Source organism: Martes martes (genome assembly GCF_963455335.1).
Source record: "Martes martes genome assembly, chromosome: 1".
Classification (NCBI taxonomy): Eukaryota; Metazoa; Chordata; class Mammalia; order Carnivora; family Mustelidae; genus Martes; species Martes martes.
In genome coordinates this window covers 104235000-104256787 of record NC_137888.1, presented here as the reverse complement: position 1 = coordinate 104256787, position 21788 = coordinate 104235000, and the positions used below count along the sequence as shown (strand labels likewise).

Sequence of the window (21788 nt, the reverse complement as noted above, 5' to 3'; positions counted from 1 at the left end):
TGTAAACTGTTAAGGAAGATGTAATGCAGGACTATTACATGTAATTTTGTTATATAAATATTTTATAAGACATTCTAAGAAAAAACAAATTCTGAGTTATCTTCCACTAAACTACCCTAACTGAATATTTTCTGCAATATTTCCTCTTCTGGAACATGAATTGGTAAATGTATACATTGTACACTGTATAATCCCTTTAATGTATTGCCAGAATCATAGTATATTCCTAAATTCAATTTTGGAATATCTAAGTTAAAGAAGGGCTATTAATGAACATTAATATTTAAGCTGAAATTCATAATCTAATATCCTTGCATTACTGAAACAAATGTTATGTTAGCAAGAAAATAAAACTTAAAAAAAAAAGTTTATCAGCAAACAAGGTAAAGTCTTAATTCTTGACTCTACCATTCTTTCCCTACCAGCTCAATTCCAGAAGTCTTATATTCATGAGATGGGAAAGAGGTGGAAGGTTGAAGAATAAATCTACAGAAAGGAATTATTATATTCTCCAGAGAAAATTTTGGAAAACCTTATTTAACCATTTCCATACAATTTATATGTATATGTACACAATCATATACTTAGAGCTTGGTAAGCTCTTTAGCCAATAATCATTTCCAAATTTTAAAATGACATTACTTTTTACCAAAACAAATGACAACATTGATCATATGATAAACTCAGGATGGCAATTAAGTACTGAAATACAGCAATATGTACCTGATTAATCATTCATAGCATTTTAATTTATGCTGCCATTACCCCTTAAGATTTAGAATTTTAAACTTTGTTTCATTTACATCCTGTAGGCATGCCTGAAAATATACCTTGTAATGGGACACTGGACAGATTTCACTTTACTGTGGTAGTCTACTGTAACTTAGATAACATAAACTAACCTAAAAATAACAGTATTCTTACATGAAATCCTTTATTCTAAATGCTAGCTTACTGAAAGGCAAGAGCAATTCTAAATTAGCCACAGAAAGAGGCTCTTATCTTTTTAATTACCCTAATATTTTGATTTATATTAAAAATATTTGCAATATTTAAATACTGTCCAAACTTGTTTTTTATTGATATAGTCGAACTTCACAACAGTGTCATAAAATACTATAAACAGAGCTTTCAGATAGAGAGGAAAAAAAAGGCAAATTTAAATATATTAACCAGATTAAAGCATGCAAAAGATCCAATGATAAACACATTAAATAATAATAATATGCTAATGGTATATAATTTACCCACTATAGGTTCTTTGTATTCCGTCACAAAAATATTAGTAAACATCAACTTGAAATTTGGTGAATGGACTTGATTCCTGATTTATATATATAATATACCCTTTGCATGTATATACTTAACTTTACTGGTTGTGTTACAGTATTTAGAGAAGTTTGGTTTTGGTATATATTTACTACCCACAATGCAGTAAATAATGATGGGAAATGCATTCTCCTAATTTGCTCTGTGAACTTAGAAAGCACTAAAGAATTAACAACATGGGTCACCGAGGGACCAAAATTCCTTTCTATTCACATTAACTTTTCCCATGAAAAGTTTCAAATATAACTCTAATAAAAAAAATAGAGTTTTCAAGGCAAACTTTTCAGCATAATTTACAGAAGCAGATTTGAATAGAAGACTCAATAACCAAACTAATACTAAAAAATACAATTAACTAGGAATTACCTCCCTTTTCTACCTTGATATTAAAATACAGTGGCCTTAGCAAGAGGCTGAAATGCCATTAGGAGTCCCATAAGCATGAGGGACAACCCAAAGAGATAGAAAATGTCTCTTTCACAAATTCTAACATGTTCGGATTTAAATGAAAGGGGTTGAAAGGGGGTTATGTTAATGCTTTTTATTTGTTTTCCATTATAACTCCGAGTGGGTATGAAATACTTGAGAAATTTTAGAAAGTAATTCTGCAGAACTAGTGTGGCCATTACCAGGATGATCACACTGAATTTTAGGAAAGGAGTTGAAATGGTTCCCACAAAGTACTACTGCCCCTTTAACAAGTAGATGAGTCCATTGTGGAGAGAGTCAAGATGCTCCTGTCGTTGGTATAGAAAGGGTCCGATGCACTCCAAGATCTAAAGTAACAATAAGAGAAAAGTTTGGCTCACCAGTACCTATGTTTTAAGTGAGACAAAAATTTACTCTAAAACTAAGGATCAAAAATGCAATTTGAATATTAAAATAATCACGTATTGATTCATTTTTAAGAGCTAGGAGAAGTTCTCATACTAGCCTTGAATGACCAGTCTATTTATATAATACAAAAACTTGGAAAAAATAATGCTCTAGTCATTATATAAAATGTTAGCCAAAATTCAGACATTCATTAGCATTAAAATAATTTCTGTAAGTAGTAAAGCAGGAGATGCTCTTAAAATCTTAACAATACAATAAAAAATAAGTATGTTACTAAGAGTTATGCACAACCAGTTTTACTGAAAAGCAACTAGGCTACATTTTGACATTACAGAAGCAAACATACATTCCACTTACCAAAAGCTTTAGAATGAAATAGTAATATGTTCATATTATATTATACTATTTCTTTTCAGCTATAAATTCTATTCTAAAGATTTTAGCATAATTAACTTGAATGCAGTAAATGGTTTATTCAATAGGTATCAAAGACAGCTGAGACTCAGTAGGGTTTTCACTCAACTGAGAACAAATAAACCTCCAATGGTCTGGAAAATTTAACTACTGTCTGAATAATAAGGCCTATAAGCAATTAGTTACATAACACTTTATTTGCAGCTCTAGTAACTTAAGCTAAAATAACTCAAGACCAGAAATAGCCTTCCATGCTTACAAGAGCCTAACCCATTTCAAGGACAGTATCAGGACTTTCAAGTCAAAGGTGGCTTTTCTTAAAGGACTAAAAGTACTAAACAATAAATACATTTTATGTAACTTTTTCCAGGGTTTCCATTTTCCTAAACAAAGATGTTAGAGGAAGAGACTAGCATTTAAAATGACTTAAATTCACTCATCAAATTTCCACTGTTTCCTTGAGATTCTGTATATAGTTTAAGTTTAAATCAATTAAGCAAGCACAGTGATAATGAAGTTTGGAACCTAGAAATTTTACAAAGTTGGCAAAGAGGAACACAAATAAGCTACAACCATACTGGTAGTTCACAAATTCTCTAATTTTATTAGTTTCCAGAAAACCTTAAACGCTGTAGTTTAAGGAAGGGCCTGTTCACTACTGTCTCTCTTTAGTACCTAGAACTGCAACTGGTACATAGCAGGCAGTATTTATAAAATAAATGAATGAAATGAGTCTATGAACATTTCTTAAAAGTATTTATCCAAGAAAAAGTATGCTTAGATAGATATAACAAAACGTAACTCCCAACACCCTAATTATCAGGAGTCAAGTTTCCATTCCCAAATTGCCAATATTTTATATTAGTTTTTCCTCTTTTCCAACAATTGCTTACACAGGAGAATTTTATTAGTTAAGGTTTCTTTTTATCTTTCAAAGCATGCATGTGCATTCATATGTTAAATGTCATATTTGACAGAACATTAAATATGGACCTACATATTAACTATTAAGTCCTTTCTATTTAGAAAATAGGTTTGATTAGGATAAAGTAATTGTTGGTAAAACGCATAAAGAAAATCATTTATTGCTGAAGTACAGCCTTTAGTGTATGACATGGCATATCCTTCATATAGCATCATGATGCTACACTTGAAACAAAGCCTGCAATATGGCATATTCCTTTGAAAACATCAACTAATAAAATGTAACAACTTTTGTGCCCGGATGGTAAAAGTTTTTAATCAGTGGAATAATGTGCATATGAAAGCCCTAGTTGTATTTCTCAAGTGATGCTTGTTACCTCTCATGTTTAATAGGTTAATAGAACAAATATCCAAAGGCTTCTACATCTTGTAACAGAAGTATTAGTCTTGCTTCACCTTTTAAGTTAGACATGAAATAGAAATGTAGAATAAAGGCTGTTCCAAAATCAAAACAGAAATGCCAAAAGTCTTTCACTAATACAAATATATGTAAAAAAACAAAACTCTACATATCAAAATGACTTTCAAATTTTAAAGATAATGTTAATGGATATATGGCAATTTCCATATAGTCCTTGGAAAAGCACCAAGTGGTTTTTCATATTGTATGATTTTTATCCACTAGAAAAAAACTGAACAGATCTTAAAAGACTTCTTAAATTATTCACTTGAGGAAAAAAGGAGGATAACAACAGTACTAACCAATAATATGACCTGAGATGTTGGACAAAACTGGTAAGATATTTATAGTCTGTCAAATAAGATAATACTGTTAAACATTTTATTAGAAAAATAAAAAATAAAATCTTACAAAAGAAAATATTATGATACAATTTTAAGTGAAAAAAAGTAGAGGTGATAGGAGAATGTACTGAAATAAATCTCCTATTTCCAGGGGCAGGTTCAAAGGGATAATGCAGTATAAAAATGGGGGCATATTACCTGAATAATGGATATCAAACAATGAGAATATATATAAAGCAAAAAACCATTTTTGGCTTATTTAAAATTAATTACAGTTTTTTAATAGTTAGTGAAGATGTATACTTGCATTAAAGAGAACTTCCTGTTGAAGCAGAAATTTTAAAAATTCTGTGGAAGTTCTATAGTTCTCTCAGTCTAACTCCCACTTTAATCCTAAATAGTTAAGCTGTCTTAATAAGTAAAATAATACTATAAAGTAGGTCCTTCTGAAACTTCTGTTGGAAAACTTGGTGGCCTGAGTACATGACAGAGCTGCTTTCTAATAATGCACTTTATAATACAATTGTGTAAGTCAAAATACATAAGTCCCAATAAATTTAACTGCTCACAGTAATTCTTTTATGTAGAATAAAATTACTACAAAATGATACCACAGCATTATGGAAATATTTTTGATCACATGTTATAATCAATAAATGGAGACTGAAAACACAGATGTTAAAGAATGCTATTTATAAATGCAACTGTACCTTAAAGACTCAGCCATAACTAAAGGCAAAGTGGGAACTAGTAAGTTTGCCAATAAGCGTTACCTGAATTTTATGATACATGAATGATAATTACTCATTTTAAAAACAAAATCTAAGCAAATATTAAGTTATTTTATCAGAAGGTAATAATAGTTCATCCTCCACCCTCTATTCCCTAACCCCGGGGTATTTTCCAACCTTTTCCATGCCACGGCACACATAGAAAGTGATTATTCATGTGGTACATGGTGGACAATGTACATCTATCTATCCTTGCCCATCTATAACTCTTCAGGCACACTGGTGCACTGCTGCTCTCATTTTAGGAATATGATAGAATTCACCTTAAGAACATCAAAGCATGAAAAAAGTTATTTCTACTTCTTAATGTCCCCTGAATAATAATATGTCTCTTGGAAACTATAGAAGAAATGATCCATTTCACTTTTAAATAAATTTAAGTGGCATTTACCAAAACATGGCATTTTCTGTTATGATCCACAAAAGCAAGCACTGATAAACCTAATTCAAGAAAAAATTTGGGAGGGGACAGAAATGCTAAGACTCTTCTAAACCATAATTTAACATGCCTGTTCTAGCTTATAAACTTCTAATTAGACCATGAACACCAAGTTAAAAAAAAAAATCACAACTCATTTTAAAAAACTCATTACAGAGATAAAATGGTATAAGAGAGCAGAAATACAGCCTTCTGTGTTCATAAATACCTTAAAGTCTCAAATGGATGACCAGAAAATATACATGAAGAGTAAGAGAAGCAAAATCCTTTGATTTTACTATTATGTGTAGACTATTTGGTAAATACAAAAAGCAAACAAATAAAAAAAAATACAGAAAATAAATCAGTAATATAAGGTATAATCAAAAAAAGAAAGTTATAAAAACTAAGTATCATATACACACTCCTATTCACCACATTATTGAAAGACTGCAAAGCAAAAATTTTTGTTCATTAGATGAAGTCTCTTCAAAGGTGCTTTCTCTTCCTTTGTTAGTGAAAGAGCCCCCTACCCCAAAACTGCAAAGTGAAATCTACCATCAAAGAGTGCTAATAAATAGCACACCTCCCGCTTCAGTTGGTAAAACCAGCTGCTGATTTATTAGGTATCTAGAGACGCAGGTTCATCCTGTTCCAGTTTACAGGACACTCATCTGCAGCAAAGGCTACTTAGAGAAATTTCACACCTGCTGACATGGGTTGGACTACATCTTCCTACTACTCGTTCCAGCATTCTTCCAACAGATGCGCACGCTGTTTCTCCCTCTGAGAAACAGCACATGGAGTCCAAGCACTTGATACCTGAATTTGTTTCAGTAAGCTGGAGGAGTTAAAGCAGAAAAAAATTAGTTATTTATAGATCTGGATTTCCAAAATGCATAAAAAAAAAAGACAACAAGCACTTTAAAACCAAAAGTAATGTATACAAATATGTTTTCTATAATATGAAAATATATGGAAGGCTTTAAGACTAATATACAAAAATATTTAAAAGGCACTGTGTCCTAAATTAAAAGATGAATAAAATAATTACATAAAAGTAAGTAGCTGGCTTTTATTTAAATCTATAAAGATTTTGGATTTTAATGTCTTATTTTAATAATTTATTACAGCCAAAATGATTTACATCAACCACTCAAACTCAATGAATTCTAATTCTTGAGTTTTTGTTTAGGTGAAATGCTCCTGTAATTTCAATGAAAAATGTCTAGCAATTGAGAAAAACGGAGTGTGAACCATTCTGAAGACTGGGAAATGATAAACAGGCAGGACCTAACCCCAATCTTCAACAACACCAACAACAACCGTAGCAAATACTTATGTAATGTTTTCTATGTGCTGGGTTCTAAGCACTCTACATATATACACTGAAATAATCCTTAAAAATTTGTTATAATTTTATAATTATCCTTGAAAAAAGCATCATTTATCTTAAACTTGCTAAGCAATTACTAAGTGCCAATTATGCCCATAATCAGCTTACCTTACTTTAAAAAAATTTACCGATTAATTTAATTTACTATATTGAAATCCATTAAACAAATGACTTACTACTATTTTTATCAATTTCTGAAGGTATGCAAGAGTCACACTGATTCAGGCATAAATAACCCAGCAAAATAACTTAAAGCCAATACTACTAATAATCTTAATCCCGTTAAAATGAGGGAAGAAATGGTATGATCACATAGCCCAATGAATCCCAACCTTGGTTTTGACATGGTCAGGTGTACTCCTTAATTTCTCAGGGGGTATCATTTTAAACAAACTGTTTTTCATTCATTTTCCTTTACATATATAACATACTGTATAACAAATCTTTGGAAAGTATAGAGGAAGGAGAACAAAAATAGATTTGTTAGAGTGCTGCAATTCACAAAGGTTGGGAATCACCAAGTGTTGAGTGTGGGCATGACAACAGGGGACATTTGTGGAGACGCGCACAATGGACAGAAGATGGATATGATGGAACATAAATAACCTGGCGCTCAGAATATAAGGAACGGGTGAGGTCCTGCAAAATACCTGCTCACAGTAATCCTGCCAAAAGCAAGCAGTGTGAGACAACATGATTCCCGTCTGGCAATGACCTAACTGTCCCAATGTCCTAAGGTCTGCTGAGCACTGAGAAACAGCCAAATTTTACTTGTTCCTTCATTGCAATACCCTCGGTTTAGGACGATTTATGTTAGTTTCTTAAACTGTTTTTTGAGAGATGTTTACAGATGTCTCATGAAAAAAAGTTCCGTGGCCAATTAAGTTCCAGAAACACTATTTCAATGATGGTCTAAACAGACTTATTGAGTAAGGGACTGTCAATAAGTCAGGACACATGTTCAGTCTCCAGGAGGAGAGCTAGACATAGTGCAATTCTCAAACTGTATTTTTTTTTCCCCAGTAAAATCTTGCCCCTGGGAATCAATCAACACTAGGAAGAACATTAATATCCAGAAGAATAGTTTCGGAAATTTTATATGTCTCCCAGTTTTCTCCTTGGGTCCTTGGGCTCTAGTTTTCTCCATCTCAAAAATCACCCTCTACAGAAGCAGGACTCGAAAGATCCCACATGCTCAAGGTGGAAGTACAATACTGTAAGGGGGCTTTAAGGCCCTTTATAACCTGACCACAGGCTGCCTTTCTTGCTCAACTTCCCAATGCTTCTGTACAGTCTTCACACAGCCAACCAGTGCAGTGTTCCTTGCCTTCAGGCATATGTCAGGGCCTATCACCAATTATGGTCAGAAGGCTGCCCCCTACACCTACTTCGGTTTAAATACCATCGTCTCCATGAAACCTCCCTCACCTCTCCAACTATCAGTAATCTCTCTCTGGATTCTATTACCCTGCTTGTTTGCATAACTTAATGGTATGAGCCCTTAAATTCAACTTGTATTTATTAAGCAAGGCACTGTGCTGGTTCCTAGAGGGGATGGCAATCTAGTGAGTTAATAGGATGGGAGATAAGTCAGGAACAAATAATGGCAGTTACATTAATGGAATGTTTACTATGTATGTGCCAGTTCCTATGTAAGATGCTTCTCATGGATTATTCTCACTGAAAACTTACAACAAAGTTTTGGGATAAGCACCATATTCAGAAGCATTTTACAGATGAGGAACTAGAGAAGTTGAGAATTTGTTCAAGATCACCCTGCTGAGGCTTGCGTCTCGGTTTCTTTAATTCCAGAGCTCAAATCTCTCTATCATGCCATTATACTGCCTTCTTATAATTATGGTAATGAGGCTGAATACAAATATTAAAAAAGAGGAGGGAAGGCTCAAACCCAGCTGTTGTTGTTGGTATTGGTGGGAGGGCATGAAAGAGTTGATGAAAAAGATAGCATCTGAAACACATTTTAAAGACTGGGTGGGATTTCAGTAGCTGGAGGTGGGAGAGAAAGGGCATTCTAGGCTAAGCAAAGAGAATGAGTAATTATGTGTGGGTAGAAAAGTATGATGTGTATTCAGCACATGTTTAGCCTAAGTGTAAGAAAGTAGTTGTTACACCTGCCCCTTTCCAAAAAGACCAGTGTGACTCAAAGTGTGATCCATGGGTCAGTGCTGGCCCGAAAACATTTGTTACTGGCCTATGAGGAGATAACTATTTCTGGCCTGTATGAATAAGAGGTTAAAAAATTTTATGGCAATTTGACAATACTTTTATAACTGTTGAATCTAATAATAATTTTAAATCAGGGCTTATTTCAAATATCTTTTAAATTTAATTTCCTAGCACAGTTTGACCCTTAAACAAGATGGGTTTGGACTGCACAGGTCCACTTACACATAAATTTTTTTCAATAAATACACATACAGTACTATAAATATATTTTTTCTTCCTTTTGATTTTTTCTCTGGCTTACTTTATTGTGAGAACAGAGCATAAAGCACCTATAAGATACAAAATACATGTTAATTGGTACTTTAATATTATCGATAAGAGTCCCGGTAAACAGTAGGCTATCAGCTAGGTTTTTGGGGAGTCAAAAGTTATACCTGAATTTTTTACTGCACGAAGAGTCAGCACCCTTAGCCCCCACATTGTTCAAGAGTAACTGTAACTCATTTTTATTGTATTTTACCAAAGAAATGGTCCATCATGGACTGGAAATTAAAAACAACAAAATAAGAAAACAACAAACTGGTCTTTCACATTTGGCTGGGGAACACTAAACTAGACCAGAAACTATAGACAGCAAGGAGTTTGCCTGGCACTTCTTAATTTAACAACTTGTGTTTTGCTTGTATAGCTGGAACTCAACTTTCAAGGATTCACTGAAGATGAAATCCGTAAGGTCAGCAGCATTCAAGTGACCACATATGCCCAGAACACAGCTTAGGTCTGGATCTGACTTTAGGTAATTATGTTGCTTGGCACTCATTACTTCTCACTTTAAAATCTCAGGACAGGTATTAATACGTGGACAATCCCAGAGAGAGTAAACATCTCGAAATATCAAAAATATTATAAAGAAATGACTTCCTTAAGATGATCTTTTGAACTAAGCAAAAATATATTTCCTTTTTTTCTCTAGAGAGAAAAAAAACCCCAGCTGCTTTAAAAATGCTGAATGCTGGTTAACTGTGCTTCTGTAAGCTGCTATTTATGTAAAAAAAAACCTACAGTGTTCTCCAGCAAACTTCCAAGCTCTACCACTTTCTCATATACATATCTTTGATCTCATATTCAGGAACTGGGAGACCAGCCAGATACATGTAGCCACAGCTGCCAATTAAGTGGGAGTAGGAAAAGGGTGGAACATTTAAATCTCATTTCATTCAAAGTAAGGAGAAGGAATTATTCCTTTTGTGTGTGTTTCTTGTTCTTTCTTTCTTTCTTTCTTTCTCTTTCTTCCTTCCTTCCTTTCTTTTTTTTTTTTTTTTTTTTTTGGACTGCTTATAAATACTAGACAAGAAAAAAAGCAAAGCAATGGGAATGAGACCCTATCTGGCACCACTTTAATTTACCAGAAATTTTGATTCATTGGTAAGACTCTCTACCACATTTTCTTCCCAAGAATGACCACATATCTTAGAGCTGAAAGGGTGGCCAAGCAAAACAACTATGGAGATTCAACATAATTATGTATGGCTAATAAAAACTTTCATCTTTCTAGAACTCACCTTTTGAAATAAATTCTGACTCAGTGCTCTTATTTCCATTGTTTTCATACCAGTGCTAGGAAACATTTAAAAATTTCTTCCAGTGCTTCTACTTCTATCTCCTATCTTTCTAGAATCTTCTAGATATTAGAAAATTATCATACATCTCTAAATTATTTAGTCTTTCCTATGACCTCTTACCTATCAAATCAAATCTTTTTAAGTATAGATAAGAATTATTGAACTATTAACCATATTTGTTCTTTTGTCTTTAAAACAGTTTTATAATAAATATATAATCAAAGTGAGAATCTTGTATAGCCTTAAAGGAGATATTTGGAAACTGTAATTATGGGGGGGAAAAAAAGGTGTTCAAGGAAATGTTTTTCTTTTTAATGTGAAATCAAAAGCCATCAAGAAGTACTGATTTCCAAATTTGGTTAAGAATAATAAAACCCTTAAAATAAGTAATAGCTTCAACTCATTATTCAGAATTGCAAGAGGTAGCTGATTAGCAATGACATTTAGAAGACTGCTATCTCTCACTCAAGGTCCATTTCTTCAAAACATGCCTCAAAAGCTCACATTCACTCCTCTATATTCTCTTCCTCTTTCCTTTTCCTCAAGGAAAATAAACAACTTCGAAAGATAGTTATAAATACCTCCATACTGTCTTTTAGGGATCTCCAGAGAGGAGATTTCTGTACATGTTGCCTAAATTTAACTATGAAAATAAGCATATAATAAGAATTACATTTATCAGGTATGGTTATTTTAATAATTTGGTTTATTCTAGTTTCAGAAAGAACTGAGGCACCCTTTTAATGATGTGGTTACATAAATAACAAAATCTGAAGTTTAAGAAGAGTATCAGTATCTCAAAAAATGGCATAATCACCAATTTTAATGGAGAGGGTAAATCAGAATAGCACTAATTAATGAACTAAACCATGGTATAGCCAATGTTAAGAATTCAGTTTTCTAAAAAAAAAAAAAAAAAAAAGAGAAAAGGAAAAAAAAATTCAGTTTTCTAAGTAGGAATCATAATTTTTTCTTCATTTCAACCTCCAGATTTTGCTGAAATAAGTCAGCACAGATTTGAAAATAACATTAGTTTTGTAAAGTGGTGTATTTATCAGGTATACATGCAGGTCTTGCTACTCATAGCAGCCTTATTAGTAGTTATTTTTTAATGTTCAATTCTATTTGTTCACAGAATTTTATTCAGGAAAGTATAGCTTTTACTGGCAAACTGAATCCAGGCCATTAAAATTTTCTCTTCCTTTTGTAGTTCACTTTGTTAAATGAGACAGTAGATATAAGTATCTTTGTCACAGAAGAGGAAGGTGACTTGCAGTTGGTTGAAACTGTTCAAATTTTTATTTATTTATTTATTTATTTTTTGGTCATAGGGCAAGTTTCAGGTCTGGGGCTTAGCAACCAGGTCCACAATGAGAAAGGTCAACGGCCTTAACAGTCTGTTGATATCCCTATAGTTGCTAGGTATAGTTGAAAAGAGCATCCAGAGCAGGCCAGGAATCTAGGGACAGAGAAACAACAAAACAATGGAGGCCAAAGAGGCAGGTCACAGTGGAGGGAGATGACTAGAAGGTCCTAGCCCAGGACAACATTTAGGGCTCAGCATCAACCTCTGCCTGATTTGGCAAGGCTGACCACATTTCCATTAGAGGAAACAACTGCCATGTCAAGACAGAAAAAAACAGAAGAGGGATATTACATAACACTTACTTTTTTGAAGTGATTTTTATTTTAAAATATATGCCAAAGGCAGAAATATATAAGAAAAATATTCAAGGTATACTTCACTCAATGAATGAAAATTCAGTGATAAGCAGGAAAAACTACAGGTCAGGGTAATACAATTTTACTAAAGTCATATTCATGGTTTCAGGGTTCTTCTAGCTTCTTGTTTATAGGGAAAAAGACCAACTATCACAGGATGATGAGATATTTTCACTCATCAACCTTTTGTAAAAGTAACCATAATAAGGCCCCTGTTATTAGGAGCGTTCTAAGAACCCATCTCTCAACTGTATTATACATTTTAATGGACATATTAAAGCAAAGCAGTACCAGATCCATGTCTTATGAAATATTCACTTCAACTTGACCCTTTGGGAAACTTTTAACACAGAGGTCATAGTTTTTTAGGGTTATATATATATATATATATATATATATATATATATATAGAGTCAGGTCCCAAGTGGATTATCTGCTTTGTGGATTATCCAGGGAATAATATAAATCCAGGCCAGCTCCCCCTCTTTGCCCAGCTCAACCAGGGCATATTTTAAAAACTAAAAAATTTTCCAATTTATCAAAGCAAAATACAAGATAAATTTAGAGTAAAAATAATCCTATAGAGCATCCCAAAACAAAAGTTCTGAATTTTTTTGAATTCTTTTCAATTTATAATAATAGAGTTGATCTTCAACATTTTCAATATAGTTAATCTTCAACATTTTTCATTTAGGGCAGTTCACTGAAGAAATCTAATTTTAAAAATATGTCTTCCAGAATAATCCAGGGTTTTCAAATTACTGTATCTGTTCTATGCTCTGATTCCATGGTAGAGTTAATATTTATAATTTTCAAGCAGTTTTGTTTGAAAGTTTTATCATTTATGATGTTTTATCTCAAATGAGACAATAGCACCTTACTGATCAGTAATTATAATATACAAATGGCAAATAATCCATAATTACTACCAATCAAAATATTTTACATGTTCCAATAAGGTCTAAAAGTGGTTGTTAGGATTGACTCCTCAAGATGTGAGTGAATCAAGTCCTCATCAATTCATACTTTTTTTATTACAAAGATATAAACTATCAAAGTTTATGAAAAATAAGAAGTGAGAGTCTGATGAATATTAGTTAACAGAAAACTATTCAGTACCATGTCTAAGCACTCATTCATTGGATCATTTAACTCAAGAGCCAGATTTAGATAAGTAATTTGGTGTCTAACTACATTAAGATGGATAAAATGATACACAATTGCCACTTCAAATGGGAAAACAGACTTCAGAAATAATAGAAATAGCACGACATATTTTCAAAAGAAGTGAAAAGGAATTTCTTGACTATAAACAACAGGTTGTGAGAATACCTTACTAGGCTAGAATTTGAGGTAAAGTATGATTTCACACTGTTTAACTCCAAAGGAAGACTAATAAAATATTCAGGGATGGACATATAAAAAATGTAAAGATCACAAAAAAGGAAGACAAGTGAACAAAAACAGTAAACATATGAAGAACAATGAAGGATTAGGAAAGTAAAAACTGAAAGTCAGGCCAGTTCTCCCATAGCATGCCCCAAGTATGAGAACTTAGCGGATAGGTCCCCAGGAAGGTCCAGCGCAGTACTACCTAGTGCACGCAAGAACTGTCCTGCTGGCTGCAAGCCTCAGCTAGCAGGTGCCTACTGTCCTCCCCTCTGTGCTTGCTTTCAGCAAATTCATATGCTGAGCTGACTGAACCCTTATCTTCTTCCATCTGGAAGGACAGAAAAGCAATAAGTCTTATATTACAGAACAATACTCTTCACTGTAAAATAGGTTTAGAATCAAAACAGCAAGTTGGGATCCACAATCTGTGAGGTACAAATGAATGTTCATACAATACCACATTCATTTACTGTCACAAAAGAGAGCTAACAGCAGCTTCTTAAGGGGATTACAACAAAGCACACAAAATTAAGCCATGATTTTCCAGTGCACAAAGTTAGATTAAAACCAGATTTCCTTCAATAAAATTCAATTTCTTCTACTAAATTCCTTGCCATCGAGATTTAGGGTTCTTATTGCAAAGGTATGTCTGCCCTTTTTCACAACTCTTACGCTCCCTTTTCAAAAGATGTCTCTACTCTAAGTGAACTTTAGCAGAGCAGAAGGGTCACTCGCATGGCCTTTCAAATGCTAGACATGTGGGTAAAGGGTGGGGTGGGTGGATTTTTTCAACAAAATTAATTTAATCCTTAATTTGAAATGTATCTTTTTAGTGAGTGCTAATTTACACAAACTTTTATTCTTCACTTTTTTTTTTTCTTCTTCTAGGGATTATGTTCCCATAGCCATGCTAATCTGAGCCTTTTTTAAATTGTAAGAAAATGTCTTCAGTGAGCAAAAAACAAATTTTTTCCTCATTATGTGTTTTCTCAGTCTTAGGACTGACCAACAATTATTTCTATCAAGAAAATGCTACCGTGACTATCTTACATGTATAAAAAATTAAGTAGTAGAAGTCCTTGGTTTCAAGAGTACAATAAGCTTATGTGAAGATAGCTTATTATTATTATTCTTATTACTATTATTATAGCTTTGCCTATAACACAGGGGATGGAAAAATACTCAAAATGAGTTTTTTTTCATTAAAGTTAATAGTTTTGTGTTAATGGTTCTTAAGAAGTACTAAACTGATTGAAGGATATTTTATATCTGCATAATTTTCCTCTTTGTCACAATAAACAAACTACCATGGATCACAGCCAGGAATACTGTTTAATGCAATTAAAAAAAAAAGATGTATTTAAAATTCACAGGATGCATCAGTAGATAGATGTATGTGAGCACTTGTCCTGCATGCAGCTATGAGCAAATGCCCACCCAGTGGTCACTCACTGCTTATTTAAACAACTGGCATTTCTGCTTGGCCTTTGGTTGAGCATAGTATTTTTTCCTTTTGTTCTCTGATGCTGACAATAAATAAAGAGACCACAGTATGTAAAATGATTACCTGATAGGTGAAGAACCTGGAGGCTCAGAGAGGTGAAATGATTTGGTTAGAGCACATAAGCTGTAGGACCAAGGGTATCACTAACACCCAGGCCTGGGGTCTCCCCACCAGGGCTCTTCTCTTCCTGCTATACTACCTGATTGGAGAGTGGCTTGTAGGAAAGGCAACCTGACCAGTATCTCTTGTTCTCATTGTGCTTTTTCACAGATGAATGTTAAGCTTACTACCTTATCATATTGTTACAGAAACTAGGATCTCTCTAATTTACAGTATTTTTACCTCATTTTTTTTAGTCTATTATTGCTCAAAAAACAAAACAAAACAAAAAAAAACAACAAACCCCTAAACAAAAAAACAACTTACATGGCTTGATTTAAGCCAATACGATATATGAAAATATGATTTCATAAAAACAGTGAGATTATTCACAATGCAAAAATTATCTTCACTTGATCAAAGAGTTTGCCAGGTGTTTTTTTAAATAACAAGCTCTCCTATTGTCTTAGAGTTAAATAATTAGAGGTTCAAAGGCACATAAGGATAAAATGTGTTACATGTATTTGACTCAACCAAAGGTGAAGACAAATTCTCAAGTTTGTTTTGATTTTAGTTCTTGTTTTAAACATAAAATTTAGTTGACTACCACTTAAACACCCATTTTTATATTCATATATTACACCTTTGTAATTCAAAGTAGAATATTTCAGAATTGTAGAAGATAATAAGAATAAAATCAAAAAGTGTGATAGAACTTTGGAACAGCTCAAAATTGTGAACTCACAGAGTTCTGTAAGACATTATTTAAGCAATGTTCCATCAAAGCCATTTGCTTGATCAAATGAACACAGATAGAAACCTTTAGAATAAAAAAAATTAAAAAAATATAATTAAGAATACACAAGATACTGACAGGGCAAGAAAATGAAGAGTGCCAAAAGTTAAAAAAATTTTTTTTAGTTATATTATTTTTCCTCTTCAAATCAGATTGGAGTTAAAGTTAATAAATAGTTCTGGTATCTTAATATCAAATGTTTCAGGATTTAAGCTTTCATTCTCTTCTAGCAAAAGACATCTCTATACTATTATTTTTGTGGAAACAGACAGAATGGATCTGTCTGTGGAGATAAAGATATTTGTTTAAGAGATACAAAATATATTGTGCAATTTATAGATGCACTAAACAGTAGCAAGGATATGAAATGCTTCAGCAGCCATTACAGTGTACAAAGACAAATACACACATGTACTTACAGCAAAGATAAGGCAAGATAAAAAATGGGCAACTCTCACTTTCAAGTAACTGAAACTTAAAACTTTAAAGTTTATGATGAATTTCTGTAGCTTAAGTTACTCAACATGCAGGAGCATCCTTAGTTATGAAAATAATATGACAAGCAGAAGCATTAGAATTGTACTATAAAAGATAGTTAAGGTGTAAAACATATAATAAGATACAGATCTCTGTCCTGTTATGCTGAATTTTCATCTGAATTTTCTTCTCAAAGAAGAAATGGATATATATTTTAAATTTTAATATACATATTAATAAAGGTCAAATTAAAGACAGAGCTGTGCTAACAAAAATGCCCCACTCTTAATTCATGCCTCTGCCCATCTTTTAAATATTGTTTCATTGACCTTTAGCATGCAGAAGAGTTAACAAGGTTCTACTTCTCCTACTCTACCTAAGTTTGCTCAGCTGATTCCTTGCCCTCGACAATGGCTGCAGTGCGATGAATTCGTCACTTAAAGCAACTGTGTTGGAGTACATCTATAAGTGGACAGAAAAGGGATGGTACATACAACAAGTCAGTGAGCTGTATTCATCACCTAAGAGACAGACACAGGACAAACTTTTTTGTAAAGACATCTGTTCCTCCAAGAATAGGAAATATCATACACGGTACACATACATGACTGACATTTGTAGGGCTGTTGGCTTTCTTATCAATTTACTCTTCACTCTTAATACCACATGATTATTCTGGAGAAAACAGCTCAAAATAAATGCAGACAACTCTTTTTTTGATTTTTTTTTTCTTGCTACTTTTGGTAAACAATGAAGCAGCTGATCATTTAAAATCAGTGGTAATACTGTAAGTCTGAAATAATAAATATTACTGCATGTAGCAAAGGAATGATGTCACACATAGGATGTGAATGGACCACATACTGTTTCAGCAAAAAAGAAAAAAACCTCAAAAAACCCTTTTAGCAGTCTAGAAGATCTCTGAGTGGAAGAAGAGATTTCCTCCTTGGATTAGACCACAATAGAACATCTATCTGGGTCAAGTTATTTTAAAAGTGAGTTTAGTGGGACAAAAGGGAGATTAGCTTTCACACCCAGAAAAAACGATTAGGTTACCACACATTTCATTTTCAATCACTTTTAATCTCTGGTAAAAGAACCAAAATATATATAAAGTATCTTTAACTTTTTCTTGTGTTTAAGGGTCCACTTTAAGGTAACAAATATTTCCTATGTAATCCTTTAAAAAGAAGCTATAGAAAAGGTAGCAAGAACTAATATCACTTTCTTTTATCATTAAGAAAGCTCTATAAATACACCTAAGTTTGCAAGTGCTCTAATGTAGATTTCTAAAGATAAATGTAAATAAACTTGATTATTTACTTTTATAAAGAATTAAGTTTTAAAAGTGATGTTGTTAATATATTTTGGTGAAACATAACTTTATATAGTCCAAGAGGGGGAGACAAATGTGTTATTCCTAAAGATCTAGAAAAAGTATAAGAGACAATATATTAAAAATAGTACTCTCTTACTCTAAATATTTGTCTGAAGATTAGAAAAAATATAGGCAAAACTATCTGATATATATTTAAGCAATATATGGCAAAGTAGAAAAGTTAGTAGCATATTTATATAAATATATGCATAGGCAGAGTAATCAGTTATGCAAATTTCTCCAGCCCCATTTGGAGATCAGTATCATAGAGCAACATCCTTATTGTCCTTACAGTTATGATGCTTCTACTGAGGACTCACTTCATACAGGCCCAGGGTTGGGTGCTTATATTATCTCAGCAATTACATAAGGTAGGAATTACTATCCTGATTTTGCAGAAGAGGAAACTGAGGCTAAGGGATGTGACTTGATTAGGGACATATATTTTACAAATGGTAAACCTGTATTTGAATTAAGTTTTTCAGGATTCAAGAGGCCTATGCTGCTTCAATGGTGTTAAAATGTATATTGGCTAGTTCTGAGTTACCAAGGCAAATAAATGCTAAAGCAATGCTGATATGATCAAGTGAAATCAAAGCTATTCCTCATTTAGGAAGCCTAACTCAGATCACTAAATACTTAGGGAAAAGTATTCTATTTTTGAATATACAACTAAATTTTAAAATTTAAATAAAATTTGCTTGGCATATAGCAAACATGCAGGAAAAAATCCCAACGTTGTATAAGTCAAAAAATCTCAACCATGTACAAGTCAAATACATGAAATGGCACATTCAACTAATAGTTACTATTTCTTGAGCATCTACTTTGTTACTGAACATTATTTCATTTAATCCTCATTACAAAGGTAATAAAATAGTTATTTCTATCATAATTTTACTACTCATGAGGAAACTGGGACCTGAAGTTACAGAGCTACCAAGTGGTAGAGCTGGGTTTTGAACTGAGAATTATCAGGTCCTAAAGTCCATGTCTTACATACTATGTAATATACTGTTAATATTTGCTGTAGCTTAATATTTATTGATAAATGTTTAGTAAGAAAATATATTTTACAAAAATCCATTCTGTAAAAATTGTTTAGGTTAAAAAACTTATTTCATACTCCTGTTGAAAACAATGTACCCTAAAAAAGTATTACTAGAATTCTAATGTTTCTAAAGATATGGCTATATATCCCAATTATATACCTCTGATAGAACACTGTGATAATGTTACTTAAAACATATTTACTATTATTATCCGGATATAACTTGGTAGTCCTTTTTTTTTTTTTTTTTTTACTTGATAGTCTTATATTTAAAAATCTGGAGTTCCATTAATAACAATTAATTTGTCAGGACTCAAAATTAATAGAAATAAGAAACAACTTAAAAATATCATATTTAACAATATTTGTTTTGCAAAATACTTGATAGAGGAATGAATAATTTCCTATTCTGTGATATAAGCAGATTTTAATGACAGCTTTTCATTGTTACAGAACAGTTGTTACAGAATAATTCTAATTTAAAACAGTACTATATAAAAAGAATGGTCACCTGTGCCTTTTCAGTATTTGTAGGATGGAGCTGTCGGTCAAATACTTTCTTCACAATATCAAGAAATAGACACGTAACAACCATGAGTATTATGGCAAACCAAGCAGAACCACTTGATAGGAGTTGAATAAATACAAAGTACATATTCTGGGAGCCCAAAAATGGCCTGCAAAGAAAAGAGGTAGAATATAGTCGATATTCAGTATTTGTTAATTTTTCTTCTCCCTATCAGTAAGATCAACTGAAGAAAGTAAATTTATTATCAATGAGACCCATCTCAACAAAATTATTCTGAGCAGAATTTGTTCATAATATAATCTATCACAATAAACAGAACTGAATCAATATAATTAACATAATTATAATTATAATTATAATATAATTATAATGAATCAATAACATAGTCACTCACCAGAGAATCCCTCCATAAAACAAAGAGAATATAAAATAGAATATAATAGATCCCCAGGTAACAAGATGGTTGATCCAGGTCCAAAAATGAGTTTCCAAAGCCATCTAAAAAAAATTTTTTTAATATCCTTAATACAAGATAATAAATATTTACTTAAATTAAGCCTCCCACGTAAAATTCGAGAATAAAATGTAGTAATTTTAAGTGCCGAAGCTTTCTATGGCAAAGTCCCTCAGCAGGTAAATATTAATGAAAGGGTCCAGTATGGAATTGAACAATTTCAAGTTTATAATGTTTTTCTTCTATGAGGAAGCAGCACTGAAATTTTCATGAGTACTTTATGCTCTACTCCATGGCCTAAAACAACCCATGTTGTCTATATACAAAGAAGTAAAATTTCAGAGATGAATATTGTGGGGTTAACCTTTACTTGACCATAAAAATCAGCTAAGGTTTTCCAAAATAATGAACTTGAAGTGTTTTTTTTTTTACAAAAATTAAAATTAATTATTAAAATAGCAATCAGTGAAATTATTCATGACTGAAAAAGGAAAAGTAAAAAGGGAAAACTATCTACCTATAGTTAAAGAAACAAACTACGTGTTATACAGATGCAAAATGTGTTCATGTTTCTATTTCTGCACCATACCTTTACTGTGACTGTAATAACCATGACTGTGAAAACCAAGGTGCCAAATGTCCAGTTTCCAAACATCTAAACAGAAAAAAAAAACAAACCAAACCCATTACTGCACTATGTTAATATGATGCTAAATCAGATATAAGGCAAAAAGTACTAAAAATCACTTGCATTATTTAAGCCAGTTACATTTGAAATCTGTGACATTAGTAAAGTTAAAGTAATGTGAAAAAACACCATACAGCATTATTATGCTTATTATTATCATGTAAAATGATCCTTTGGATAACATTATCAGATTGGAAACCCAAAGATGGCTTTAAGCCTATATGACACAGAATGCTTTTCTTTAGAATGATATAGTTGTTAGTGACTGCTTTATTCTGTCACACAATAAAAATGATAACTCTTCAATCATAATTATTTTCTGAAACCATTCCAACCAGATGTTATGACAGATCACTTGACACTGTATTTATGGACACAGTGTAGGCAAAGCAGGAGAAAAGAAATTTACACACAAAACCAACACCTGAAAGGAAAGATAACGGCCAATGGAATTATTTCTCAAAGGATTCTATGTAAAAATGCAGTTAATGCCAGGCAAAGTAGTCTTCTGGGATTTACAGCCAAAACTTACTAAGGTTTATCACAAATGCTGAATCCCCAAATAGTCAGGATTTAATTTCCACAAATAAGAACAGAACCAGAAGTTTCTTTCAATTAAATGTACAAAGTAGTTGGTTTTTACCACTGGTTTAGAAAATTATTTAAAAGGCTCTGTTTCTTTTTATTACTGATGTCTAAAAATTAGCATTTACTTGAAAAATTACTTAACCTCTCCGTATCTGACTTTCTCACTTGTAAAATGGGGGAAGAACTTTACAGGTTTCTATAAGAATTAGGATATGTAAACATGACAGGGTACCTGGTATATATAGTAAGCAATCAATAAATAATAGTTATTATCATCAACAATGAAACATCAATTAATAAGCCTTCATTTGAGGGTATATTAGGAGTTGATTTGCAAGAATAAAGGAATGGAAAAGTCATATTGAACCCCTCATTTTCCTACTTTTAT

General features: G+C 32.4%; 1 protein-coding gene across 1 annotated transcript in view; it reads right to left on the bottom strand.

Annotated features, from left to right (window-relative positions):
- Positions 1-1058: 1058 nt before the first annotated feature.
- The window catches only part of ATP11B (ATPase phospholipid transporting 11B (putative)), a 113805-nt gene continuing 93075 nt past the window's right edge, over positions 1059-21788 (bottom strand). The window contains exons 26-30 of the mRNA XM_080809564.1: positions 20714-20779; positions 20065-20168; positions 19653-19818; positions 6225-6358; positions 1059-2105 (exon numbers count right to left, since the gene is read on the bottom strand). Coding sequence (XP_080665690.1) covers positions 2024-2105; positions 6225-6358; positions 19653-19818; positions 20065-20168; positions 20714-20779 — 552 coding nt within the window. The 3' untranslated portion in view covers positions 1059-2023. The remainder of the gene's footprint in view (positions 2106-6224; positions 6359-19652; positions 19819-20064; positions 20169-20713; positions 20780-21788) is intronic.